Source organism: Diospyros lotus, chromosome 14 (assembly GCF_014633365.1).
Source record: "Diospyros lotus cultivar Yz01 chromosome 14, ASM1463336v1, whole genome shotgun sequence".
Classification (NCBI taxonomy): domain Eukaryota; kingdom Viridiplantae; phylum Streptophyta; class Magnoliopsida; order Ericales; family Ebenaceae; genus Diospyros; species Diospyros lotus.
Window position 1 is genome coordinate 33,248,953 of NC_068351.1, and position 24,937 is coordinate 33,273,889.

Genomic DNA, 24,937 nt, shown 5'->3' on the forward strand with positions numbered 1-24,937 from the left:
TGCCCTCTAATTGTCTCCTATGGTCTAAACTGGAAGCTTTTGCCATGTTAAGCTGATAGTAATTCAAGGTTAACTGATCTTGAGGAAACTTCTGAAAAGATTTTAATCGCCGAAGAAAAAATTTCTTGTCTCTGATACCAAGTTGTTAAGAGTAGATCACAACTCTCCATCGATTTTATCAACTCAAATAGCTCTCCTTATGCACTCATGCACCAGATAATACAAGCGATATAAACACCATAAGAAATAAGAAAACAAAACAACAAGAACACACACAGAATTTATCCTGGTTCGGTCTTGGGAACAAGACCTACATCCAGACTGCTTGGTGCCTCTTTTCACTATCTTGAAACAACTATAGGATGATTACAACGAGAACCTGAACCCTACCTCGCCCATATGCTCTGAAAGCTAACAGGATTCTAGAGAATACAAGCTATCCCCAGCTACTCTCTACCTCTCGCACTCAAACCCAAATACAAGGCAGAAACTGGAACCTAACCTTCCCGAAAATAGGCGCAGTAAGTTGATCTCTATCCCTATCCCACGATTCCTATTTATAAGATATAGGGGTATGAGTTAGAAGACTTAACCATCTGCCCAACTGACCAAAACTAACTAAATTGGTCAGCTGCCCCTTCTAGAAACATACCTTCTAGAAGTGAGATTAATTCTATCTCTTCAACAAAAAAATACATGCAGCAATACAACGATATTGTTTACATCTAATCTAATACAAATGACACAACAATACTAATTCTAACACTCCCCCCCCCCCCCCCCCCCCCCCAAGCGAACGCATATATATCATATGTGCCTAGTTTGATACAAATGTAGACAAGTCATGGACCCCGTAACGTCTTGGTAAGAAGATCAGTCAGCTGGTCATTATAGCCAACAAATGACGTATTAATCTCTCCAGAAATCAATTTATGCCTCACAAAGTAACAATCTATCTCTGTGTGTTTGGTTCGCTCATGAAAAATTGGATTAGAGGCAATATGAAGAGTCGTCTGATTATCAAAAATAAGTTGCATAGGTTCTGAATCTCTAAATTTCAACTCCGTAAGAAGTTGCTTGAGCCAAATCAACTCACATGTGGCTAAAACCATAGCCCGATATTCTGCTTTTGTGCTAGATCTACATTCTGCTTCTTACTATTCCAAGACACCAAATTGCCTCCAATCAGGATACAATAACCTGAGGTAGAGCGCCTATTTGTGGACAACCAACCCAATCTGCATTAGTATATCCAACAACCTACTTGTGTCTTTTGTTCTTAAACAAGGCTTTACCAAGAGCACTTTTAATGTATCTCAAGATACGCACTAAAGCGTGCCAGTGACTATCACATGGGGAGTCCAAGAATTGACTTACCACAGTAACAACAAAAGAGATGTTTAGCCGTATGATGGTGAGATAATTAAGCTTCCCAACTAGTCTCCTATATCGCCAAGGATCCTCTAATGGCTCCCCTTGTCTTGGTACAAGCTTAACATTAGGATCTATAGGAGTATCTATAGGCCGGGAATCAAGCATCCTAGTCTCTTCCAAAATATTTGAGGCATACTTCCTTTGAGAGATGCACACACCATGGGTAGATTGAGCTACCTCAATACCAAGAAAATAATTCAACTTGCCCAAATCCTTGGTCTGAAAATAAGAATGCAAATAAGTCTTCAACTGCCCAATAGCAAAGTCATCATCTCCTATGATAATAATCTCATCTACGTACACCACCAATAATATGACTACCAGGAGAATGGCGATAGGAAATAGAATGATCATGTTCACTTCTACTCATACCAAAAGACTGGATGACAGAATTGAAGCGACCAAACCAGCACCGAGGAGATTTCTTTAGGCCATATAAGGACTTATTCAGGCGACATACCAGTCGGGACTCCCCCCGAGCAACAAATCTAGGAGGTTGCTCCATATACACTTCCTCTTGAAGGTCGCCATAAAGAAAAGTATTTTTTAAATCCAACTGATAAAGAGGCCATTGATGAATAGCGACGATAGCAAGAAAAGCACGAACAAAAGCAATCTTAGCTAAGGGAGAGAATGTATCACCATAATCGAGGCAAAAAGTTTGAGTATAGCCCTTGGCAATCAACTGAGCCTTTAGACGATCTATAGAATCATCCAGACCAACTTTAATTGTAAACACCTATCGACAACCAACAATAGACTTCCCCGGAGGGAAAGGAACTAGATCCTATGTCTCATTAGCCAACAAGGTAGACATCTCCTCATCCATAGCATGTCGCCACCCAGGGTGAGAAAGAGCTTCAGTATCTGTCTTAGGGATGGAAACAGTCGAAAGAACATAGACAAAAGTAGAATAAACATATAACAAATGGTGATAGGTCACAAAAGTATAAATGGGATGAGATTGCGAGTGGAACATGTACCTCTACAAATAGGAGCTTGGGCAGAGTTGGAGAGAGACGAAATAATGGCACCGGCTAGAGGGAGGCATGGGTTTGGAGCAATACCATCATCAGCAAGGAGCGGGAGCGATAGGCATTGATGAAGACTTAGAATGACGCTGATAAATTTGGAGAGGAACAGGAGGAACAAAAACAGGTACTGGGACTAGAGGAGGAAAAGAAGGGACAAGAAGAACTTCATGAATGGAAGAACACCTATCAGACGAAGAAGAGAAAAAGGGTGTAGACTCAGAATGTGACATCAGAAGAGAGAAAGTACCTACAAAGTTCAGGGGAGTAGCACTTGTATCCCATTTGATGGCGAGAGTAGCCTAAGAACACACACTTGATCGAGCGAGGAGACAATTTATCACGACCAAGGGAAAGAAGATGGATAAAACAAGTTGATCCAAAGACACGAGGAGGAATAAGATAGATGGGATCACGAGGAAAGAGTAAAGTATGTGGAATGACCCTATTCAGAACAATGGATAGCATCTTGTTTGATCAGATAACTAGAAGTGAGCGGCATCCCAAAAGACAACAGGCACATGCATGTGAAGGAGAAGTGTCTAAGTAGTCTCAATGAGATGACGGTTTTTATGTTAAGCCACCCTATTTTGTTACGGAGTATAAGAACAAGAGAACTAATGGACAATACCTCGAGATCAGACAAAAGCCTGAAACGCATGAGAACAATATTCTTTGGCATTATCACTGCGAAGGACCCGAATGGTACGACCAAATTGAGTAGAGATTTCATTACAAAAGGAAGTAAATAAAGATTGCAATTCAGAACGATCTTTCATTAAGTAAAGCCAAACACAACGAGAGTGATCATCAATAATTGTAACAAAATAGAAAAAACCTTGTTTACACTTGACTTTACTAGGAGCCCCAATGTCTGAATAGACAAGATCAAAAGGAGCATCAATTCATTTATTAAGACGACTAGGATAAGAAGAACAAACATGTTTTCCTAGCTGACAAGACTCACATTTTAGAACAGTCAACGAAGACAATGAGGGAATCATCTGTCGAAGAGTAGATAAGTGAGGGTGACTAAGCCGAGAATGAATTTGAAGAGGAGATGCTTTTGTAGTAGCACAAGTAGAAGTCGTAGATGATGGGAGGCCAAGATGGTAAAGTCTCTCAAACTCATGTTCGGTGCCAATCGTTCGTCTCGTACCTTGATCATGCACAAGAACAGATTCAAAATGAAAGATAACACGACAATTCAAACAAAGAGTGAGACGACGAATAGAAATGAGACTATATGGGCAACTAGGGACATGTAAAACAGAATTAAAAGTAATAGACGGAAGTGGAACGACCCTATCGATATCAGTGGGAGGGGTTTTAGACCCACCAACCACAGTGATTAGAGGAAGGGACGTAGAGGAATCAAGTTGAGAGGATAAGGATTTATTACTAGAAATATGCTTTGAAGCTAAATCAAGAATCCAAGGATTAAGCTGAGAATGAGTCAGACAGATATGGGAAGTACCATTGGGTGACTGTGTAGAAGAAGTAGACTCTTAGGCGATAGAAGCTACGGAAGATGAGGCCTACTGAGTTGACCGAAGTTGACGATACTTAGCCAACGCCTTAGTGGAGATCATATATGTAGAGACTGATCTCTCAATGTGAGAAGTATTAGGTACCATAGATTGTGATTGTACCATCAGGAATTGCAACATTGGCCTTGGGAGGGCGACCATGGAGTGCATAACATGCATCTTTTTAAGGACAAGGGCGATGACAGTAATTACAATAAGGGTGCCTACCATTGTGACCACAACCACCTCCAGATCTAAACTCAGAGGCAAGTCTAGGAATTTGAGAGGCAAGTATAGATCGCTCTCCAACTGAAGCCTCTGAAAATGCTTGTGTGCTTTAAAGGATCCTTGCAAACACCTCTTCCATGGTAATAGTGGAACTACTTAGGATCTAAGTGCGAACACCCTCCATATCGAGCCCAAGGCTTGCCAGGGTGAGCCCCACAAACAACCTATCCCTCTGCTCATTGAGATCAGCTGTAACCGGGAGCATAGCCTTAAAATCTCTCACAACAAACTGGATACGACCCAAGTAAGTAGGCACATCTGAGTCCCCCTTTTTAATACTGAACAAATTACTAACGATAGTGTATAAACGCTCAATATCATTAGTATACAGTTACTGAGCATAAGACCAAATATCGAAACGGTTCTCGTAGACACGAAATAAAAGAATTAAATCATCTATAGACTGCCATAACAACGTAACCAACTGTGCATCTATGCGATCCTAGATAGTCCTATTTGCTTCAACAATGTCAGAAAGAGTCGTAGTCACATGGTCACTAACACCATGCCCACAAAACCACATTCGGACCAACGTTGACCAAGACATATAATTCTTACCATTCAACTTATCGGTGGTAATGGCGGTAATACCAGATAAAGATGGTACATGGACAGGTACAGTCACCGATGAAGAGAAATTGACTTCTCCAGGATTTGAAGAGGCCATAGCAGAAAACCAAGCCCAGCCAAACTATATCTGAGATTGCAAAGAAAAACCAGATCTAAAACTGTGAAACGAGACTGCAAATCAAATCTGAAATAGATATGAAATTGTGAAGACCAGATTTGAAATAAGAGAAAGTTGCGGCAAACTAGATCTGAAACTGTGAAACCCAAATCTGAGGCCGATAGTCTGATAGATTGCCACGAAAGCGAAGAAGAAGCTTGTCTAGAAGCGGATCTGGGGTCACTGTCCCAGGAGGAAGCAGATTGATGGTCAGATCTGAAGATCGATAGTCGGATCTGAGCAATGATGGCTGGATCTGAATACAAGTTGGTGTAGCTTTGTTTACAGCTAACCAAGAATCAGTTATAGGATGTAACTGACTTCTAACCACCAATTGCAGTGAAAATAATCTGCTACAATATTTCTCACAATATCTGCTGCACTCTACACCCTATGAGCTTGACAAACATCATGAATTGTACATATGCGTCACCCGAGTGCAGTGAAAAATGTGCTAGGACTGCTACATGGACACTAATTGGAGATATAGAATTTATGTAGTCGACCTCACCTAGTGTGATGTGCTAGGACTACTACATGGACACTGATTGGAGATATGGAATTTATGTAGTCGACACCACCTAGTGTGATAAAGGCTTGTGATTGTTTTTGTTGTTGTTGTATTGGACCAAACACCAATAAATCGAGGCCCAATTGGAGGCGGCCCTCATTCGCAGAACATGTTTTCTGTTTTTAATTTTTTCCAAATAGAGAATTGATCTTATTTCTCCTTTTCATAGTTGTGAAAGGCATAGGATCAAGGCTTGGTTGAGAGGGCCTCGCTTTATGAGGCCCACACCTGGGTTCTAAGGCAGACCTCACCTCGAGGTGCAAGGCACATGCCTTTTTCTTGTGTAGGTTTTTTTGATGGACTTGTTAAAGTCTAACTAGTAATAACCCCCAAAAAACAAAAGAAATTTAATAAAACAATTGAAAAATAGTGTTAGTTATTTGCTATTTATGAGTTTACAAGTTTGCATTTACCTTTTTATAGGTATATATTGAAAATAATGCTGTATAAGTATTTATACAAATTTTTTAAATTTTCCCTTTACATCGAAAAGGCTTGCGCTTCACAACTATGATGGAGTGTTAGCACGGCTAGGGCTAATGGGAAATTTCCAGTCTATCTGGTTTTTAGGCTAGGTGCTAGGTGCATTTCCTGTGTTTGGTCAAGCTGTGGTCTAAAGAATAGGGTATCTGTTGCTCTCCCTCAATATGATGTTGTGTCATGAGCCAGACTGATCAGTTAGAGGTGAATATGGTGCCAACTTAGTGATACTATGGCTGGGGCCACTTAGATATGGATACATTTACCTTCTTTGTTCTATTGATGTGTGAATGAATAGGTTCATGGTTGGTGGGATAGTGAGCTAAATATGAATGTCCGTTCTTTTATGTTTTCTTCTTGACTAACAAGTAGTCTTATTGCATTGCCTGGTTGTTCCCTAGCTTGGTTTGTCTGAATTGATCATTACTGATAATCTCATCTATGTTGTCTATTCTAGATGAATGGGAGAACTTTATGGAACGGATTGGTAGGAGAGATATTGGGGATGCAGAACTTGAAAACATTACTGATTCCTTGGAGCTTCGGTTATGGGCCTCTTATCGAGGCCAAACTCTAGCTAGGACAGGTTAAGTTTCATTGGTTCTCATCTATTTTACTCTTTGAATCTTATGTTCAATTATGGCTATTTTAATTTTAAACAATTTTCTGAAAAAGTTTATCTGCACATGTACTTATTCTGACTTAACTGGTGTCCTGGCTGCAAATCCAGTTCGTGGGATGATGTATTATCGGAGGGCATTAATGTTACAGAGTTTCCTGGAAAGAAGATTTCTGGCAGGTATTCTGTTTTGGTGAATGCATATGACCCTAGTTTCTATTTGAGGTAAAATTTAGATATTCTTACTTGTTGATCTTTCTTCTACCAACAGAGGAAAACTATTCTCAAGTGAACTTCCTCACAACACAAGGTTTTGAATTATCACGTGAAGCACGGGCACAAGCTGATTTGAAGTTCACTTATGTGGTTTCTTGCCAAATTTATGGGAAACAAAAACAAGGGAAAGCTCCAGAGGCAGCTGACATTGCTCTGTTGTTACAAAGGTGATGTTGTACTCCATATTACTTAAGACTTCTGTGTAAGTTAGCTTTTTCCTCAGCACTCCCACTCTGATTTCCCTTTGTCAGTGTCAACAGATTTTTTTATAGATAAAAATATATATTAATGAAAGAAAAATGTCTCAAGGGGGCAAATCCTTTAAAAGGAAAAAAACAACTTCTTCCGAGGATATATTATCCAGAAAACTCAGGAAAGAACTAATCAAGGACAGATCTCCTCTAACCCACCTAAAAAGCGTTACAGTTGTACTTTGCTAACAAGAGAGAATTTTTGAAATTCTAAGTCTTCCTATTTCACTCACAGACTGGAACTTCGATATGATACAAATCAAAATAACATGCCATGCCTCTATTTTGAAGAATGTATAACATCCAACACTAAATCTGTCATTGTCTGTTGGGCACAAGAAAGAGATGAAACAACTCAAAACACCACAAGTGAGCAGACAACATAGTAAAAAGTGATCAAATTGATTTTCCATTCCCTTTGCTGAGATAACACCAATTGGTTACAAAAAGCCCCCTGCCTCAAATTTTCAAAAGTAGAATGTACCGAGAGAGGTGATCCTAAAAAAAAGAAATGAAAAAAAAAAAAAAAAAACACTTTCAGGGAAGCTTTCAATTTCCACAAAATCTTTTCAAAAAAATAAATTTCTCTTTCCCACAAATAGCTATACAAAATGAATGAATCAAGAAAATTTCCTGAAATGAGGTGCTTGAAACCAACATGGTGAAGAAATTCAAATAATTTTGAAGAATCTTACTCCTGGTCTTGAAGATTGCAGTTGACTGGAGGGGACCAAACAACATTACCTGATGAGAGAGAAAAGTAATCATTCATTAAAGCTAATTTATTGTTGGGTAATCGGCATTAATGAACTACATTGACAATCTATCTTTAAAAAAGGAACTGCACCTGTGAGAGGAATAGAGTTACCCTGATAATCTAACTAGGATCTAAGTCTTTTTTCCTCACCTACTTGAGAAGATAATTTTTTTTTTTTAAAAGAGATCATCCTCAAATTTTGATTATATCTTTCCATGAACAAACTATTTCAGTGGAATTTATTGAACCCGTAGACTAACTTCCCAAAATGGTTTAATGACATAGTTTTACATTATGCCTGTTCTCATCATTATCTTTTGTATTCAACTAGATGGTGGCTCCATAGTGTTGGGGCCTGGGGGAGGGGAGTGGTCAGATGCTACAAGTTCATGTTTTCTATATAATGTGCCTTAGCCTCAATGGTTCTTTTACTGCCTAGATAATATTCTCTTCCATATCACTTTGAAAAGAAAAAGGTGTGACTGAAAAAAAGAATAAAAGTTAAACCAGCTTATTAGTAAGCCTTTCTTTTGATTATTTGGTATTGCCTACTGGATCTATGTCCTGCTAAACCCTACTACAGATGAATAGATCAATTTTTAAACATGCAGCTTTGCAGAGAATTGTATCAAACTCTAGCATGAGCTTGATTAGTATAAATTATAAGTTTGTGGTACAGCAGTGGGAATTGCAAAGTACTTGGTGATGGAGCTGATGAGAACTTGTTACTGATTGGATGGAGGCTGTGAGCTAAGAATTGCTAATGATATACAAGGATTTGGTAGTTTGTTCCTACCTTAATAGATGTCAAGATCTCGGATGGAGACAGATGTCCAAGATCTCTAATGTAGCAGAATATTTCTCAGGAGGAGCTGTTAATTTTTCTATTATATAGTTGACAGCTGTAATACTATCAGTTACAAGTTGTAATTGAAAGAGCTGTCTGTAAGAGTGGCTATATAAGCTACTCGAGATGATTTTTGGAGACTGTAGGGTAATAACATAATTCAATTCTTCTCTCTCTTCAGCTCTCTCTCTCTCACAATTTTATCTTCGAAGAAACCCTAGGTCAGGTCCAAGTTCCTAACAAATTGGTATCAAAGCAGCCAATCGTCGGTTGCTGATCCAGGCGATTCTTGGAACCTGGTTCGGAGTTGAATTTCTTAGGCGAGCAATGGAGATGGCCAAAGGTACTCGCATGAAGCAATTGGAGGCGAGACTGGATACCGTGGAACTAGGTTTACGGCAGATTTAGGAGGAGGTGAATTGCTGCCGAGAGGAGAATGCTGCAACAAGAGAAATTGTGCAGACATTAGAAAGAGGAGTTAAGGAAGAATTCTCCAATTTCGGCTAATGGTTGGATGGATTCCTGAGCATGTTTTCAAAAATGCCTCAAGCTAGCCTATCAGTGGATTTTCCTCCAAGATCCACTTTAGAACCAATCCTTACAGGAGCATGTATTCTTCCTCATACTTCTACCTTACAGGAAGATGAGGAACGACCTGATTTGGATCAGGTAGTCCAGGTCAGAGGATCTATTCAAACTCACCAACACATACTGATGCCAAGGCTGGAAATTCGTATTTTTGAAGGTGTTAAACTGCAATGGTGGATTAGGAGGTGTGGAAGATTTTTCCAGTATTATAATGTGATAGAGTGCCAGAAAGTTAACCTAGCATCAGCCTATCTCAATGATATGGCTGATGCATGGTATCAAGGATGGAGTAGGATTAGATCTGAATGAGTTGGAATGAATTCGTGGAGGATTTTTGTGATAGAATTGATGAGAGATCAATGGATAACTTTTGAGAGCCCCGCCATTACCTCTGTTTTCGTTTTGCTTCATCGACGGTCGTTGATTGTCGGCCAGCCTTCGTCGTCTTGCTCAGCCGACCAACCATTGGCCTTTCTCGCATTTCAATGGTTGTTGTTGCAGCTTCCTTACTCCTTCATCAACTGCCCCTGTCTGCGATTAACAAAGCAGCCAAGTTTGCTGTCCAGATCTTGGCCGATCTCACCTAGATCCCAATCCAGATTTGGTCCAACCCGCCAGGGTCCGGCCCACTTCAGATCCAGATTCAACAGATCTAACAACCCTGTTTCAGATCTAATTTTTGCCCAGATTTGGCCCAAATTTGGTATTTTTTGGTTTGTTTTAATTGGGTTTCTTATTTAAATTATTTGATATTATTTGGGATTATTTGGTGGCTATTTTGAAGTACGATATTCCCTTGTTGGATTGGAATATTAGGTGGTGTTCTCTTTGTATTTTAGTTTTGAGTTTTGAGTTCATTTTCAATTTTGTGTTTTAAGTGTCTGTTTTGAAGTTTTTAAAAACGCGTTCTTTCTATCATTCTGAAAAACCATTTCTCAAAGTAGAAAAACTAGAAAACGCGTTTACTTTGTAATTTTGAAAAATTATTTTTATAATATTTTATTTAATAAATTTGATTCAAAATAAATTATAAATATTTATTAATAAATTATAAATTTAATTCAAACAATTTAAACTAATACAAGAAATAACTAATAACAGAATAAAAAAAATTAAAATCTTTAAAAATACCAGACTTTAATCATCTATTAATAAATGACTAAAATTACAAAATAACATAACATTAATTTATCATAAGGATAATCCAAAATCTTAAATATATCTTTAAAAAAATTAATACAAAAAAATCATATTACATATTTAGTTTAATATTCAAATAAAATAAAACAAAACGAAACAAAGAAAATCAAATCGCAGAAAGGTTTGCGATGGGGGCAATGATGTCGAACAGCTGGGGGCAGTGACGTCGGATGGCTTGCAAGGGTTTGCGATAGGGGGCGGTTGACGACAGTGGTTGCAGTAGTGGTGGCGAAAGCGGTCGACGGCGGTGATGGCGATGGCGATGGCGATGGTGCTGGCGAGCCAGAAGAGAAGAAAGCAGAAAGAAGACGGAGGGCGGTCGTCGACGGACGTGATGCAAGGTTTTGCGGCACTGGTCGTGGAAGTTGTCGACGACGATGGCGGTGGCGGGCCAGAAAAGAAGAGAAGAGAAAGGAGACTGGGGGCGGTCGACGACGGATGCGTTGCAAGGGTTTGCAATAAGGGGTGGTCGACGACTGTGGTTGCAGTGGCGGTGGCAGAAGCGGTCAACGGTGGATATGGCGATGGTGGTGGTGGTCCTCGACGATCAGAAGAGAAGAGAGGAGAAATGGGAGAAGTGGGAGGGGTGGGGAGGGGGACGCGTTTTCCGCGTTTTGGTGGTTTGGGTTGGTTTTCACTGAAAACACCCAAAACAACAATTGTTTTGGGTTTTCTTTACAAAATTTTTCCTTGTTTTTCAAAATAGCAAAGTGAACGCATTTTCAGTGTTTTGAAAATTTGAAAGCTCAAAACGGACCGAAAACAACAAAGAGAATAGGCCCTTAGATTTTCGCTATGACATATTAGGATGCGTACAATTTTGGCATAGATGGATTTAGATGATGCACTTTTGGGCTTTGAAAAAATGCCATAATCATGGAGTATTAAGGAAAAACAGCATAAGGATCGTAAGGCTTTATCTCAAATACATTTGCATTTATCAAATTAAATTTTGCAGAATGTTTTGAATGAAAAAATCATTGTTGCTCTATGGTTGAAATTGGAACAATTGTGTATCACGAAGAGCTTTAGCAGTAAGTTGCATCTCAGATTCTCAAGTAAAGACAATATTTTCATTGAACGACAGAAGGTATGTCAATTAAAAGCTATTTAATAGCTTTTAAAGACATTGTTTTTGATTTGGAAAGCATAGAGATTAAGTATGATGATTAGGATTTGGATATAATTTTGTTATGTTCTCTACTGGCCTCGTGTTCATCTTTTAGAGACACTATACTTTATTATCATGATACTCTCACCCTAGATGAAGTTTGTGATGCTTTGTTCTCGAAAGAGAATTGATAAGCAATTATTTGGAAATTTTGAAAATCAGGGGGATGGTTTGTTGATTAGAGGAAGAACACATGATAGAAATTTTGCTGGTAGAGGGAAAAGTAAATCCAAGTCCAGAACCAAAGAAAAACCTATAATTATTATAAGAAAGAAGGACACATAAAGGAGTGTTATAAACTGCAGAACAAACTTAACAGATAGGAATCTGACAAGAAAGGGAAACAACCAGAAACTTTCGGTGAAACAAATGTTGTTGAAGATAACAGTAATGATGGGGAATTTATGGTGGTAACTAATGAAATTACCAAACCTTGTGAAGATTGGATTCTCGACAGAACATGCACATTTCATGTCTTCTAATAGGGATTGTTTTTTGACATAGAAAACTTTGATTTCTGGAGATGTGTTGATGGGTAATAATTCTTCTTGTAAAATTGCTGGCATTGGAACGTTTAAAATTAAGATGTTTGATGGTATCATTTGATCTTTAACTGATGTTAGATATGTTTTCAATGTCAAAAGAAATCTTATTTTATTGAGTACTCTTGAATTGAATGGGTAGAAGTTCATTTTGTGAAGGTGGAGTTATTAAGATCAGTAAATATGCTCGTGTTGTGATGAAAGATACAAAACAGTACAGTCGATTGTATGTTCTGCAGGGTTCTACTATTTCAAGTGTTGCTTCTATTTCTACTTCTTCTTTATTTGATACCGATGTCACTCAATTATGGCATATGCGTCTTGGGTATATGAGTGAAATATATATAGCTGAATTGAGCAAAGGAGGACTTCTTGAAGTGTAGAGTACTAGAAAATTAAAGTTTTGTGAGCACTACGTCTTCGATAAGCAAAAACAGGTCATATTTAATAAAGGTATTCGTAATGCAAAAGGTATATTGTACTATGTCTATTCTAATCTCTAGGGTCCAGTCAGAGTACTGTCACGAGATTGCAATTGATACAGCTGGTTGAATTGTAAGTAGTTTACTGTTTGGATTGGCAAGAATATTAGTTGGGAAGTTAGGCTTAATTTTCAAATTCAAACTATTTTGTAATTGTGATCAAGTGGCAATTGGCGCCTACCAGTGAGCTGGATCATTATATAAAGCACATTGATACCGCTCCTAATCCTTAAGAGAATTATCAATACAAATTTCTCTCTCTTGCCAATTCTTCTCTCTTCTCTCTTTAACTCTCGTTCCCCCTCTATTCTTTCTATTCTTCCCCCTCAATTGTCCCCAAATTCTCTGCAATTCAAGGAGACTTTTCCCTTGTTAGAATCCAATTTTGACATTTTGGTATTAGAGCACGATCTCGAGTGGAGATCATTGTCGGTGTTCGTCATGGTCGACGGCACCAGCATGAAGCAGATGGAGACATAGTTGCAGCAAGTCATCGCGGCAGTAGCCGATATGCAAATTTGAATGGGCAGTATGGAGTCAACCATTGAGACGGTGGTGGAAAGAATGATTGATGGAGCCATGGAGCAATAGCAGGAGGAAAGCCGGGAACAACACAATCAGTTGAAGGATCAAATGCAGTTGTTCATGAGGATGTTTACGAGTCACCACCAGGTAGACTCTCTCTAGAATTCCCTCCCAGAAAGAGATTTGACCCAATCTTATCGGGACATATTTCTGCCTCACAAACGGAAGATGCTTCTGAATTTAAGGTAGATTCGGTGGCTATAGGGGAGAATACTATGGAGAGGAGATAGGGAATCCAGGCTGCTCCTCATCAACCTAGTTTCCATTTTTGAAATTGGAAATTCCCATGTTCGATGGGGTGAATCCGAGATGGTGGGTGCGCAAGTGTGAAAGGATGTTTAGTTTTTACCATGTGCCTGAATAGTAGCGAGTGACACTCACTGCTACATATCTTAATGATGCTGAGGATGCGTGGTTCCATGGGTGGATAGGTGCTAAGGAGGGTTGCCAATGGGCTAAATTTGTGGAGGATCTTTGTGAACGGTTCGATGATAGGAATATGATGGACGTTGTGGAGGAGTTCAATAAGCTACGCTAGGAGGGATTAATGCAGTCCTACCAACGGAAATTTGAGGAGCTCAAATCACTCAGATTTTGAATCCACATCTGACGGAGGGGTACTTTGTTTACAGTTTTGTGGGTGGACTAAGTGAAGAGCTAAGGCCTGCAATCAAGATGCAGTAGCCCAAAACCATCAAACAAGCAGCTGAGTGTGCACGACTACAAGAATTAACAGTGTAGGCGCTAATGAAGAAGTAAAGGTGGCAGATGGGGAGCATGAACTCGGGGACACTTCAGATAGGTGGAAGGAGTGTAGGAAGGGAAGGAGGAAGGAACAATCAAAGAGGCAAGGGAGTGAGCCAATCCACAGCAATTGTTCCCGTGCCTATAAACATTGCGAAGCTTGTAGAGCAGAGGAGGCAGTCAGCCTTATGCTTCTGTTGTGGGGACTGGTATACCCCAGGGCACCAATGTCGGAGGCAACTCTTGCTGCTTGAAGGAGAAGAAGAGATAGAAGATAATGATGAAGGGGCAATCACATGTGGAAGGAGAAGGAGAGAAGAATGTGGAGATCTCACTTCATGCCCTAAGAGGGCTCGGCTCACCAACAGTAAAATCATCCGAGTAAAGGGGAAGGTACAGGATAGCAGGCTTATGGTTTTGATAGATAGCGGAAGCACTCATAGCTTCCTCGATTAGGAGACAGGCAAGAAGCTAAAATGTGAACTAACAGGGACACAACCATTATCTGTGACTATAGCAAATTGTCACAAAGTGATGTTCCAATCGGCTTGTGTGGGATTCTGTTGGGAGATGCACAGGGAGACTTTTGAAGTAGACCTAAGGTTGCTAAAGTTGGGATGCTATGACGTAGTATTGGGTGTGGATTGGATGAAGGGAGTCATCCCTATAAGTTTTGACTTCAACAAAATGGAAGTCACTTTTGAGAAGGAAGGCAGGAAGATGTCCCTTATTGGAAGTTCGGAGAGAGGGCTATGTAAAATGATCACTGGAAGGAAGCTGTATAAAATTATAGACTTAGGTGGCCCAACTTTTCTCCACCCATGCAATGGAACACAAAGAGGAAGAGATGGAGCAGGAGGAAAGAAATGAGAATCTCCTTGATAGCCAACATTGGAAGGTACATGAGCTAGATTCCCTTAATAAACTTTTGCTTTGAAGAACCCCAATCACTCCCCCCCCCCCCCCCCCCCCCAACACACACACACACACAGACATTATGACCATTCCATTATCCTAAAACCCAACACCGAACCCATTAACATAAGGGCATATAGATATCCCCCTAAACATAAAGCAGAGATCAAAAAGTTAATCAAAGATATGCTGACAAGGTTAATCATACGACCAAGTCAAAGCCCTTATGCATCCATTATACTTCTTGTTAAAAAGGATGGGAGCTGGTGCTTTTGACTATCGCCAACTCAACGCTCATACTGTAAAAAACAAATTCCCAATTCCTATAATTGAAGATTTGTTAGACGAGCTAAAGCATGTAGTTGTCTTTACTAAGCTAGATCTTCGATCAGGGTACTATTAGATCCGTATGAACCTTGATGACACACCAAAAACTCCATTCACCACTCACTAAGCGCACTACGAATTCTTGGTAATACCCTTTGACGTTTCCAATGCTCCTGTCACATTTTAGGCCTTAATGAACCACATTTTTGAACTTTACCTCCGCAAATTCATTCTTGTTTCTTTTTGATGATATCCTTGTCTATAGCCCTTAATTTCAACAACACATTGACCACCTAAAGACTACCCTAGAGGTGCTTAGATTCAATCAATTGTTTATCAAGAAATCTAAGTGTACCTTTTCTCAGCCACAAGTGGAGTACTTGGGGCATGTGATATCTAGTGCAAGGGTGAATACTGACCCTAAGAAGGTGGCTACTATGATAGCCTGGCCAAGACACACAAATGTGAAGGCCCTAAGGGGATTTTTGGGCTTGACATGATACTACAACGATTTGTGAGGGATTATGGGGTGATATGCAAGCCCCTAACTAATCTACTTAAGAAGGAAGGGTTCGCTTGGTATGAGAAGGCAAAAGAGGCCTTTGTGTAGCTTAAATGAGCAATGAGTGAAGTACCCACACTAGGAGTAGTACTATCACAGGAGGGAAGGCCATTGGCTTTCCTTACCCAGGCCTTAAGTCCAAGGCACCAAGGTTTGAGTGTGTATGATAAGGAGCTCTTAGTAGTCCTAATTGCTATTGAGAAATGGAGACATTTCCTGTAGGGAGGGCAGTTCATCATTAAGACAAATCACTAGAGTTTAAAATTCCTCCTACAACAGAGGTTGCACATACACCTCTAGAAGAAAGGGATGACACGGTTGATGGGGTTAGATTATGTCATCCAATATAGGAAGGGAAGGGAGAATAAGGAAGCAGATGCCTTATCCAAGTGTACAGAAGAGGGAACATAAGCATCTGTTACAACAGTTGTCCCTGATTGGTTCCAGGAAGTCACTGCCAGCTATGAACAAGATGATTGGGCAAAGGAACTAATGGAGCAATTGGTTTTAGATCTAAACAACCGACTTAGGTTCACTTTGAAGAATGGGGTGTTAAGGTATCAGGGGAGACTGGTTGTTTGGGATAGTGAGGGATTGAAGGGAAAGATCTTGGACACGTTACATGGATCTCCACTTGGGGGCCACTTCGAGGTGCAAAACACTTATTAGAGGGTTAAGCAGTTGTTCTACTGGCCTAAATTGAAGAAATGTGTGGTTGAGTATGTGATGAAGTGTGACACTTGCAAGAGGTGCAAGCATGAGACAGTAGTGGTCCTTGGACTACTCCAACCATTCCCTATTCCTACTCAAGCTTGGTCTAATACATTCATGGACTGTGGAAGAGTTGTCTAAGTCCAAAGGAAAGGATTGTATTTTAGTAGTGGTGTACAGATTCACCAAGTACTCTCATTTTATTGGCTTGACTCACCGCTTCACAACCCTAGAGGTGGCTCGCCTTTTCCTAGACAGAGTGGTCCAACTACATGGGGTTCCCTAATCAATAGTATCATATAGAGACAAGGTTTTCATTGGCCTCTTCTGGAGGGAGTTGTTCAAGAGTTTGGGAGCTAAAATGCACATGTCCTCAGCTTATCACCCCGAGTCTGGTGGCCAGACGGAACAGGTGAGCCAATGCTTGGAGACCTATTTGAGGTGTTTATGCTTCCTACAACCCAAGGGGTGGCATCGATGGTTGTCATTGGCTCAATGGTGGTATAATTCCTGCCACCACAGTTTCGTTAAGATGACCCCCTTCTAAGTCTTGTATGAATACAAACCCCTTTTACTTCCTGCCATTTTTGGAGACACTACAATGGCTACGTTGGATTCTTACCTACAGTAGAGGCAATGGGTGCTTAAGGTGTTACAAAAGGAGCTAACAAATGCTCAGAACAGAACCAAGCAATTTGCTGATTGGTGGAGGAGTGATAGGGAACTTGTGGTAGGAGATGTGGTCTACCTTAAGCTTAGGCAAGCCCATTTGAAGGCCCTAGCTCTGGGCCAGCACTCTAAGCTCAGCCCAAAGTGTTTTGGGCCCTATCCTGTAGTAGCAAGGATAGGTCATGTATCTTACAAGCTCCAGCTACCTCCCTACTCCCAGATACGCCCAATGTTCCATGTCTCACTATTAAAGAAGTCAGCAGGAGCCAATGCAGTGAGCACAACTTTGCCTCTCCTACCCCCAGATCCTATACTGACAGGGAGCCCCTATAACACAAGTATTGATAAGGTGGTCTAATCTCCATTCAGAGAACAGCACGCGGGAGTACCTCCCTAACCTGCTCAAGCAATTTCCTAAGGTGGCTGGACTATTATGAACTTCTTGGGGACAAGAAGCTGCTGAAGGGGAGGGAAATTGTCACGGGATTGCAATTGATACAGTTGGTTGAATTGTATGTAATTAACTGTTTGAATAGGCAGGAATATTAGTTAGGCAAGTAGGCCTAATTTTCAAATTCAAACTATTTTGTAATTATGATCAAGTGGCCATTTGCATATACCAAGGAGTCGGATCAGTATATAAAGCACACTGATACTGCTCCTAATCATTCAGAGAATTATCAATACAAATTTCTCTCTCCCACCAATTCTTCTCTCTTCTCTTTACCTCTCGTTCCCCCTCTGTTCTCTTTGTTCTCCCTTTTCAATTTTCCCAAAATTCTCCTCAATTCCCTTTGTCAGAATTGGATTCTGACAAGTACCCTCCCATGTACAATCACCTCTTACCCTCTACCACCCTTGATACAAAGCATCCCCTGTATCATTGAAATAAGTCATGGCTAGGGCTACCCTCTACCCCTTGGGTATATTGTACCAATTATACATCCGTTCACACCTTCTTAACCACCATCTTGGATTGGTCCCCTCAAACCTTGGGATCTCCATCCGAGGCATAAGAAATCCCAGTGGATTTTGGACAGCATGGCCTTCCTGCCTTCTATCCATCATTGCCTCCCCCATTTCACTCAAATCGACCTCAATTTCAAAGGTTCCGATCATCCAATTGTTCACCCTATGCTCGGGTAAGATCAGATCCGTCTCTCCCCTACAAGGGAAGTTAGGGGAGATTCTTATCAAGTTTTGACGAGTGAATATCACCATGAATTGTTGAAGTTGGTCCCTAAATTGTATTGCCATCTCCTCCCAAATCTGCGAGATGGCTCCATCCAACCTCCGTTCCAACTCTTCAATAGAGCTGTCCAACTTCTGATCTACCGCCATAATTGCCTCATGATTATGGGTAGATCCGATCTCCAACAGATTGGCTCTGTTCTAGAATTTAGACACAGTAGCAAAACAGAGAAGTAGAGAGATAGAGAGAGAGTTTTAGAAAGGAAGAGAGAGAGAGTTGTAGGGAAGTAGAGAGAATTTCTCATTATTTCTGTGATGCCCCGATCCAAGAGGATCAATGAGGTTATATACTGAATTCCTAATCCAATTTGCCGGAAGAGGTGCAAATTGGATAATGGTCCCGCCAACTGCAGTCTTCTACACTCTTCCACAGCTATAACTAATTACAAGTGACTAGCACCCCCCACATGTAATGGAATCTCCATGTAATAGAATTCTAAACTGAAATTACATGATATGGACTTAGTGGTAAGGCTGCACGAAGTGCCAGTGTCTGTTTTTGTTGGAGAAGATTTTTACAAATGCTTTTTAGCAAGAACTTTTCAAAAGTTTGTGATGCAGTCACCAATTAAGACCCGGCCCAAAGCCGACCCGACCACGCCGGAACAATATTTTAATACTTCTTAAGTTTTAGAATTCTACTTGGTTTAGGATTCTACTTTATGTTATTTTAATACTTCTTAAGTTTTTAGAATTCTACTTGATTTAGGATTCGATTTCATGTTTCTACTTGATTTAGGATTCTATTTCATGTTGGATTAGGATTTATTTCTATTAGGATTCTAGTTGGATTTTGTTTTCCAAATATTAGATGGATTTGGATTAGCCAAATATTATAAATATGCCTAAGATCTAGAGTTTGTAATCAAGTTTTTCTTAATTAAATTTCAGCAACCTATTTGGGTTTTCTTAGCAAAACAGTCTTGTTTTTGCGTCTTCTTGAAAGCCAAGCTTAGGCTATTGAAGTTTGCTCTTTCAAGGGTTTATTTTGGTGTGTTTTCTTCACACTCGCGCTACACGCTGCGTCAGGTGGTATCAGAGCGGTTAATCAACCAATCAGATGGCCAATCTTGAAGGTAACGGTAGCAATCAGCCTCGTGACGGTGATCAGGGGTTGTCCGCAGTTTGGAGAGCAATCGAAGAACAACGGGAAGTAACTCGTACTATCCAACAACATAGCAACCAATTGGGCACCTTACTACGAGTTGATGATGACAGGAACCTGAATAATGGGGTGAATCAAGACGGAGCGGGAAGACCACTCATTAATCATGTCCTTGTTAATCCTAGAAGGCCAGTGTTTGAAGATAGCGATGGAGAGGATGATTTTGGTCGAGCAATAGCTAACCCTGGTGGTAGAGGGGTTAGGAGGAATGCGCATCAACGCAACCACTGGGGCAACGATGAGTATAAACTAAAAGTTGATATTCCCACCTTTAGTGGAGATCTTGATATTGAGGGGTTCTTGGATTGGATCACTGAGGTTGACCGTTTTTTCGAATACATGGAGATCCCAGCTGAACGACAAGTAAAGTTAGTGGCTTACAGGTTGAAGGGCGGTGCATCTGTTTGGTGGGAGCGATTAAGAGAAACGAGATTGAGAGAAGGCCGACAGTCAGCTCAGACATGGAGACAAATGAAGCAACTGTTAAGAGGTTTGCCCCCTGACTATGAACAATATATGTTTGAAGCTTATCAAAGATGTGCACAGGGAATGAAGAGTGTGAATGAATATACCTCTGAGTTTTTACGATTAGCAGAGAGAAATCAATTGTCAGAAAGTGACAATCAACAAGCAGCTCGTTACTTGAATGGATTGAAGCCTGCTATTCGTGATAAAATTGGGGTTCAGATGGTTCTGAGTGTGCAAGAAGCAAGGAACTTAGCTTTAAAGGCTTAGTTAATGTTGAGTGAGAGATCTCGTAATGACAACTATCGTCGGTATAGTGGGAATGAAAATAAATAACCAGCTTTTGATAAAGGCAAGTCAGTTCAAGGAGCGCAACCCTCCAATCCACCCCATACAGTCAACCCTAATAAGGTTACAACGGGGGGAAACATTCGAGGTACTACTTCTAATCTTCCAAAATCCCCTAATCCTTATGCAAAGCCTATTCTTTTAAAATGTTTCAAGTGCAATGAGGTTGGGCATCGATCTAGTGATTGTCCAAGGAGGAAAACAGTTAACATTGTAGAAAAGGAAGAGGAAGATGTTGCTGAAGAGGAAGTATATTGCGGGCCTGATGGGGAGGATGACGAAGAAGATTATGGACATGGGCAATATACCTGTGTAGTGAGGAAGTTAATGCTATCTCAAAAGAATGAAGATACTACTCAACGGCATAAGCTTTTTCGCACGAGGTGTACGGTAAAAGGAAAAATCTTTGAGTTGATTATTGATAGTTGAAGTCAGGAGAACATGATAGGAAGAGACGTGGTGACAAAGATGCAGTTAACTCCTGAAAAACATCAAAGCCCTTACATGATTGGATGGATCAAAGAAGTTGGTGGCATACACGTGGATGAACGTTGCAGGGTGCCTTTCTCTATTGGTAAGTACTCCGACGAAGTCTATTGTGATATTGTTGATATGGATGCTTGCCATATTTTATTTGGGAGGCCTTGGCAATTTGATGTGGATGCTAAGCACTCGGGTAGAAAGAACACATATCAGCTTGAGAAAGAAGGTGTGCGTTATACTTTGTTACCCATAGTAGAAAAGAATCAAACCAAAGCTTCTAAAGTGGAGGGGCAAAATTTTCTTACCATTACACATAAACACACTGAGTTTGTGAGGGAGTGTAAGGATACTCAAGAGGTTCACTTATTGGTTATTAAGGGAGAGAGTGTGATACTGAAGGTGAATCAAATTCCAGTGGAGGTGCAGGGATTGTTGGAGGAATTTCATGATATGGTTCCTGAGGAGTTGCCTAATGAGCTATCTCCTATGAGAGATATTCAACACCACATTGACTTGATTCCTGGTGCTAGCTTGCCTAACCTACCACACTACAGGATGAGTCCTAGGGAGAATGAGATTTTGCGTGAGCAGGTAGAGGAATTGTTGAGAAAAGGGCACATTCAGACTAGCATGAGTCCATGTGCAGTGCCAGCATTATTGACACCAAAGAAAGATGGGAGTTGGAGGATGTGTGTTGACAGTAGAGCCATCAACAAAATTACTATTGGGTACAAATTTCCAATTCCTAGGCTCGACGACATGCTTGATCAACTTGATGGGGCTGTGATTTTTACCAAAATTGATCTTAGAAGTGGTTATCATCAAATCAGAATTCGACCTGGAGATGAGTGGAAGACAGCTTTCAAGGCGAGAGATGGGTTGTTCGAGTGGTTAGTCATGCCCTTTGGACTAACCAATGCACCAAGCACTTTCATGAGACTAATGAACCAAGTATTACGCCCTTTCATTGGTAAATTCGTTGTGGTGTATTTTGATGATATTTTGATATACAGTAAGGCTATTAATGAGCATGAGGGGCATATTCGAGAGGTGTTGAGTGTATTGAGGGAAAACAAACTTTATGCTAATTTGAAGAAGTGTACTTTTATGAGTGAGAACTTGTTGTTCTTGGGCTTTGTTATAAGTAAAGAGGGCGTAAAGGTAGATGAGGAAAAAGTGCGAGCTATTAGAGAGTGGCCAACTCCTAAAAATGTCAGTGATGTGCGAAGTTTCCATGGGTCAGCAACTTTTTATAGGCGGTTTATCAAACACTTTAGTAGTATTGTGGCTCCAATTACTGAGTGTTTAAAGAAAGGAAAGTTCCATTGGGGTGAAGAACAAGAGCAAAGTTTCACCTTGATAAAAGATAAATTATGTACCGCTCATGTCTTAGCTTTGCCAAGCTTTGACAAATTGTTTGAGGTTGAGTGTGATGCGAGTGGAGTGGGTATAGGTGCTATGTTGTCCCAAGAGAAGAGACCAATTGCATTTTTCAGTGAGAAGTTGTGTGAAGCCAGAAGAAAGTGGTCTACTTATGATAAGGAGTTTTATGCAGTAGTGAGGGCTCTTAAAATGTGGGAACATTACTTGATTGCCAAAGAATTTGTTCTTTACACGGATCACCAAGCTCTTAAGTACTTGAGTAGCCAAAGGCAATTGAGGAGTGATATGCATGCTAGATGGTCTGCTTTTATTGATAAATTTCCATATAAAATTGTACATAAGTCGAGACAGCATAATCGAGTGGCAGACGCTTTGAGTAGGCGTGTGGATTTGATCAAGACCCTTAGTGTTGAGATTGTTGGGTTTGAGTGCTTGAAAGAATTATATGCGACAGATGAGGATTTCAAACATGCGTGGGAACAATGCATGTCTCAGCAACCATCAAGAGATTTCTATGTGCATGATGGGTTTCTCATGAAGGGAAATCAGTTGTGCATCCCTTGCACATCTCTTCGTGAGAAAATTATTCAGGATTTGCATGGTGGTGGCTTAACAGGGCATCTTGGCAAAGACAAGACTATTGAAGCTGTTATGGGAAGGTATTATTAGCCAAGAGCAAGGAGAGATGTTTCTATTATTAAGGGGCACTCTTCTAACGCCGGTCTCTACATGCCATTGCTTGTTCCCAATGCTATTTGGGAAGATTTGTCTATGGACTTCGTGTTGGGTCTACCGCGAACCCAACGAGGTATGGATTCTGTTTTTGTAGTGGTTGACAGGTTTTCCAAGATGGCGCACTTTCTTCCATGCAAGAAGACGGCAGATGCATTAGCTATAGCCAAACTGTTTTTCAAGGAGATTGTTAGACTACATGGAGTCCCTAAAACTATTACTTCGGATCGTGATACAAGGTTTTTGAGTCACTTCTGGATTACCTTGTGGAGAATGTTCGATTCATCTTTGAATTTCAGTAGCACGGCACATCCCCAGACTGATGGACAGACAGAGGTGGTGAATCGTACCTTAGGAAATCTGATTCGCAGTGTTTGCAAAGACAAGCCAAGACAATGGGACCTAGTCATAGCTCAAGCGGAATTTGCCTACAACAACACCATGCATAGCTCAACAGGAAGATCACCATTCTCTATCGTATACATGAAAGTTCCTAATCATGCATTGGATTTGGTAAAATTACCAGAGGTACCAGGTTTCAGTGTTGCAACTAATGACTTAACCGAACACGTTCAAGTAGTTCAGAAAGATGTAAAGCAAAAGTTGCATGAGGCGAATAAGAAGTACAAGGCAGCAGCTGGCAAGCATAGGAAGCACAATATATTTGTGGTTGGAGATGAAGTCATGATATTCTTGAAGAAAGAACGGATTCCTACAGGACAACAGAACAAGCTCAAGCCAAAGAAGTATGGTCCTTACAAGATTACAAAGAAGATCAATGATAATGCTTATGTTGTGGATTTGCCAAATCATATGGGTATTTCCAAAACATTCAATGTTGCTGATCTTTCTTTGTATTTGCCAGACGTTGAGTTATCATACCCAGATCATAATTCGAGGACGAATTCTTCTCAAGTGGAGGTGAATGATGCGGTCACCAATCAATACCCGGCCCAAAGCCGACCCGACCATGCCGAAACAATATTTTAGTACTTCTTAAGTTTTAGAATTCTACTTGGTTTAGGATTCTACTTTATGTTATTTTAATATTTCTTAAGTTTTTAGAATTCTACTTGATTTAGGATTCAATTTCATGTTTCTACTTGATTTAGGATTCTACTTCATGTTGGATTAGGATTTATTTCTATTAGGATTCTAGTTGGATTTTGTTTTCCAAATATTAGATGGATTTGGATTAGCCAAATACTATAAATATGCCTAGGATTTAGAGTTTGTAATCAAGTTTTTCTTAATCAAATTTCAGCAACCTATTTGGGTTTTCTTAGCAAAACAGTCTTGTTTTTGCGTCTTCTTGAAAGCCAAGCTTCGGCTATTGAAGTTTGCTCTTTCAAGGGTTTATTTTGGTGTGTTTTCTTCACACTCGCGCTACACACTGTGTCAGTTTTGGGGCTAGATTACACGTCTACAACTTATCATCTTGAAATGGATGGACAAACTGAGAGAGTAAATTAATGTGTGGAAGCTTATTTGAGATGTATTTGTTTTCTAAAACTAAAGAGCTAGCATAAATGGTTATCACTTGCCCAATGGTGGTATAATTTCAGTTACCAGAGCTCAATAAAGATGTCTTCTTTTGAGGCATTTTTCAGTTTTAAACCCCCCACTTCTACCTGTTGTTGTGGAATCTACTCCAACAATTGCAATGGTGGACCAATATTTGCAGCAAAGGCAAGAAATGTCAGGGTTGCTTAAAAGAGAATTGGCTAATGCCCAAAATAGAATGAAACAGTATGCAGATCGTGGAAGGAGAGAACTAGAGTTTTTGGTGGGGGATTTAGTCTAC

General features: G+C 40.2%; 1 protein-coding gene across 1 annotated transcript in view; it reads left to right on the forward strand.

Annotated features, from left to right (window-relative positions):
* Positions 1-24,937, forward strand: part of LOC127790966 (callose synthase 10) — a 133,399-nt gene that overhangs the window by 74,654 nt on the left and 33,808 nt on the right. Inside the window, exons 32-34 of the mRNA XM_052320703.1 lie at positions 6,518-6,646; positions 6,791-6,859; positions 6,951-7,122. Coding sequence (XP_052176663.1) covers positions 6,518-6,646; positions 6,791-6,859; positions 6,951-7,122 — 370 coding nt within the window. The remainder of the gene's footprint in view (positions 1-6,517; positions 6,647-6,790; positions 6,860-6,950; positions 7,123-24,937) is intronic.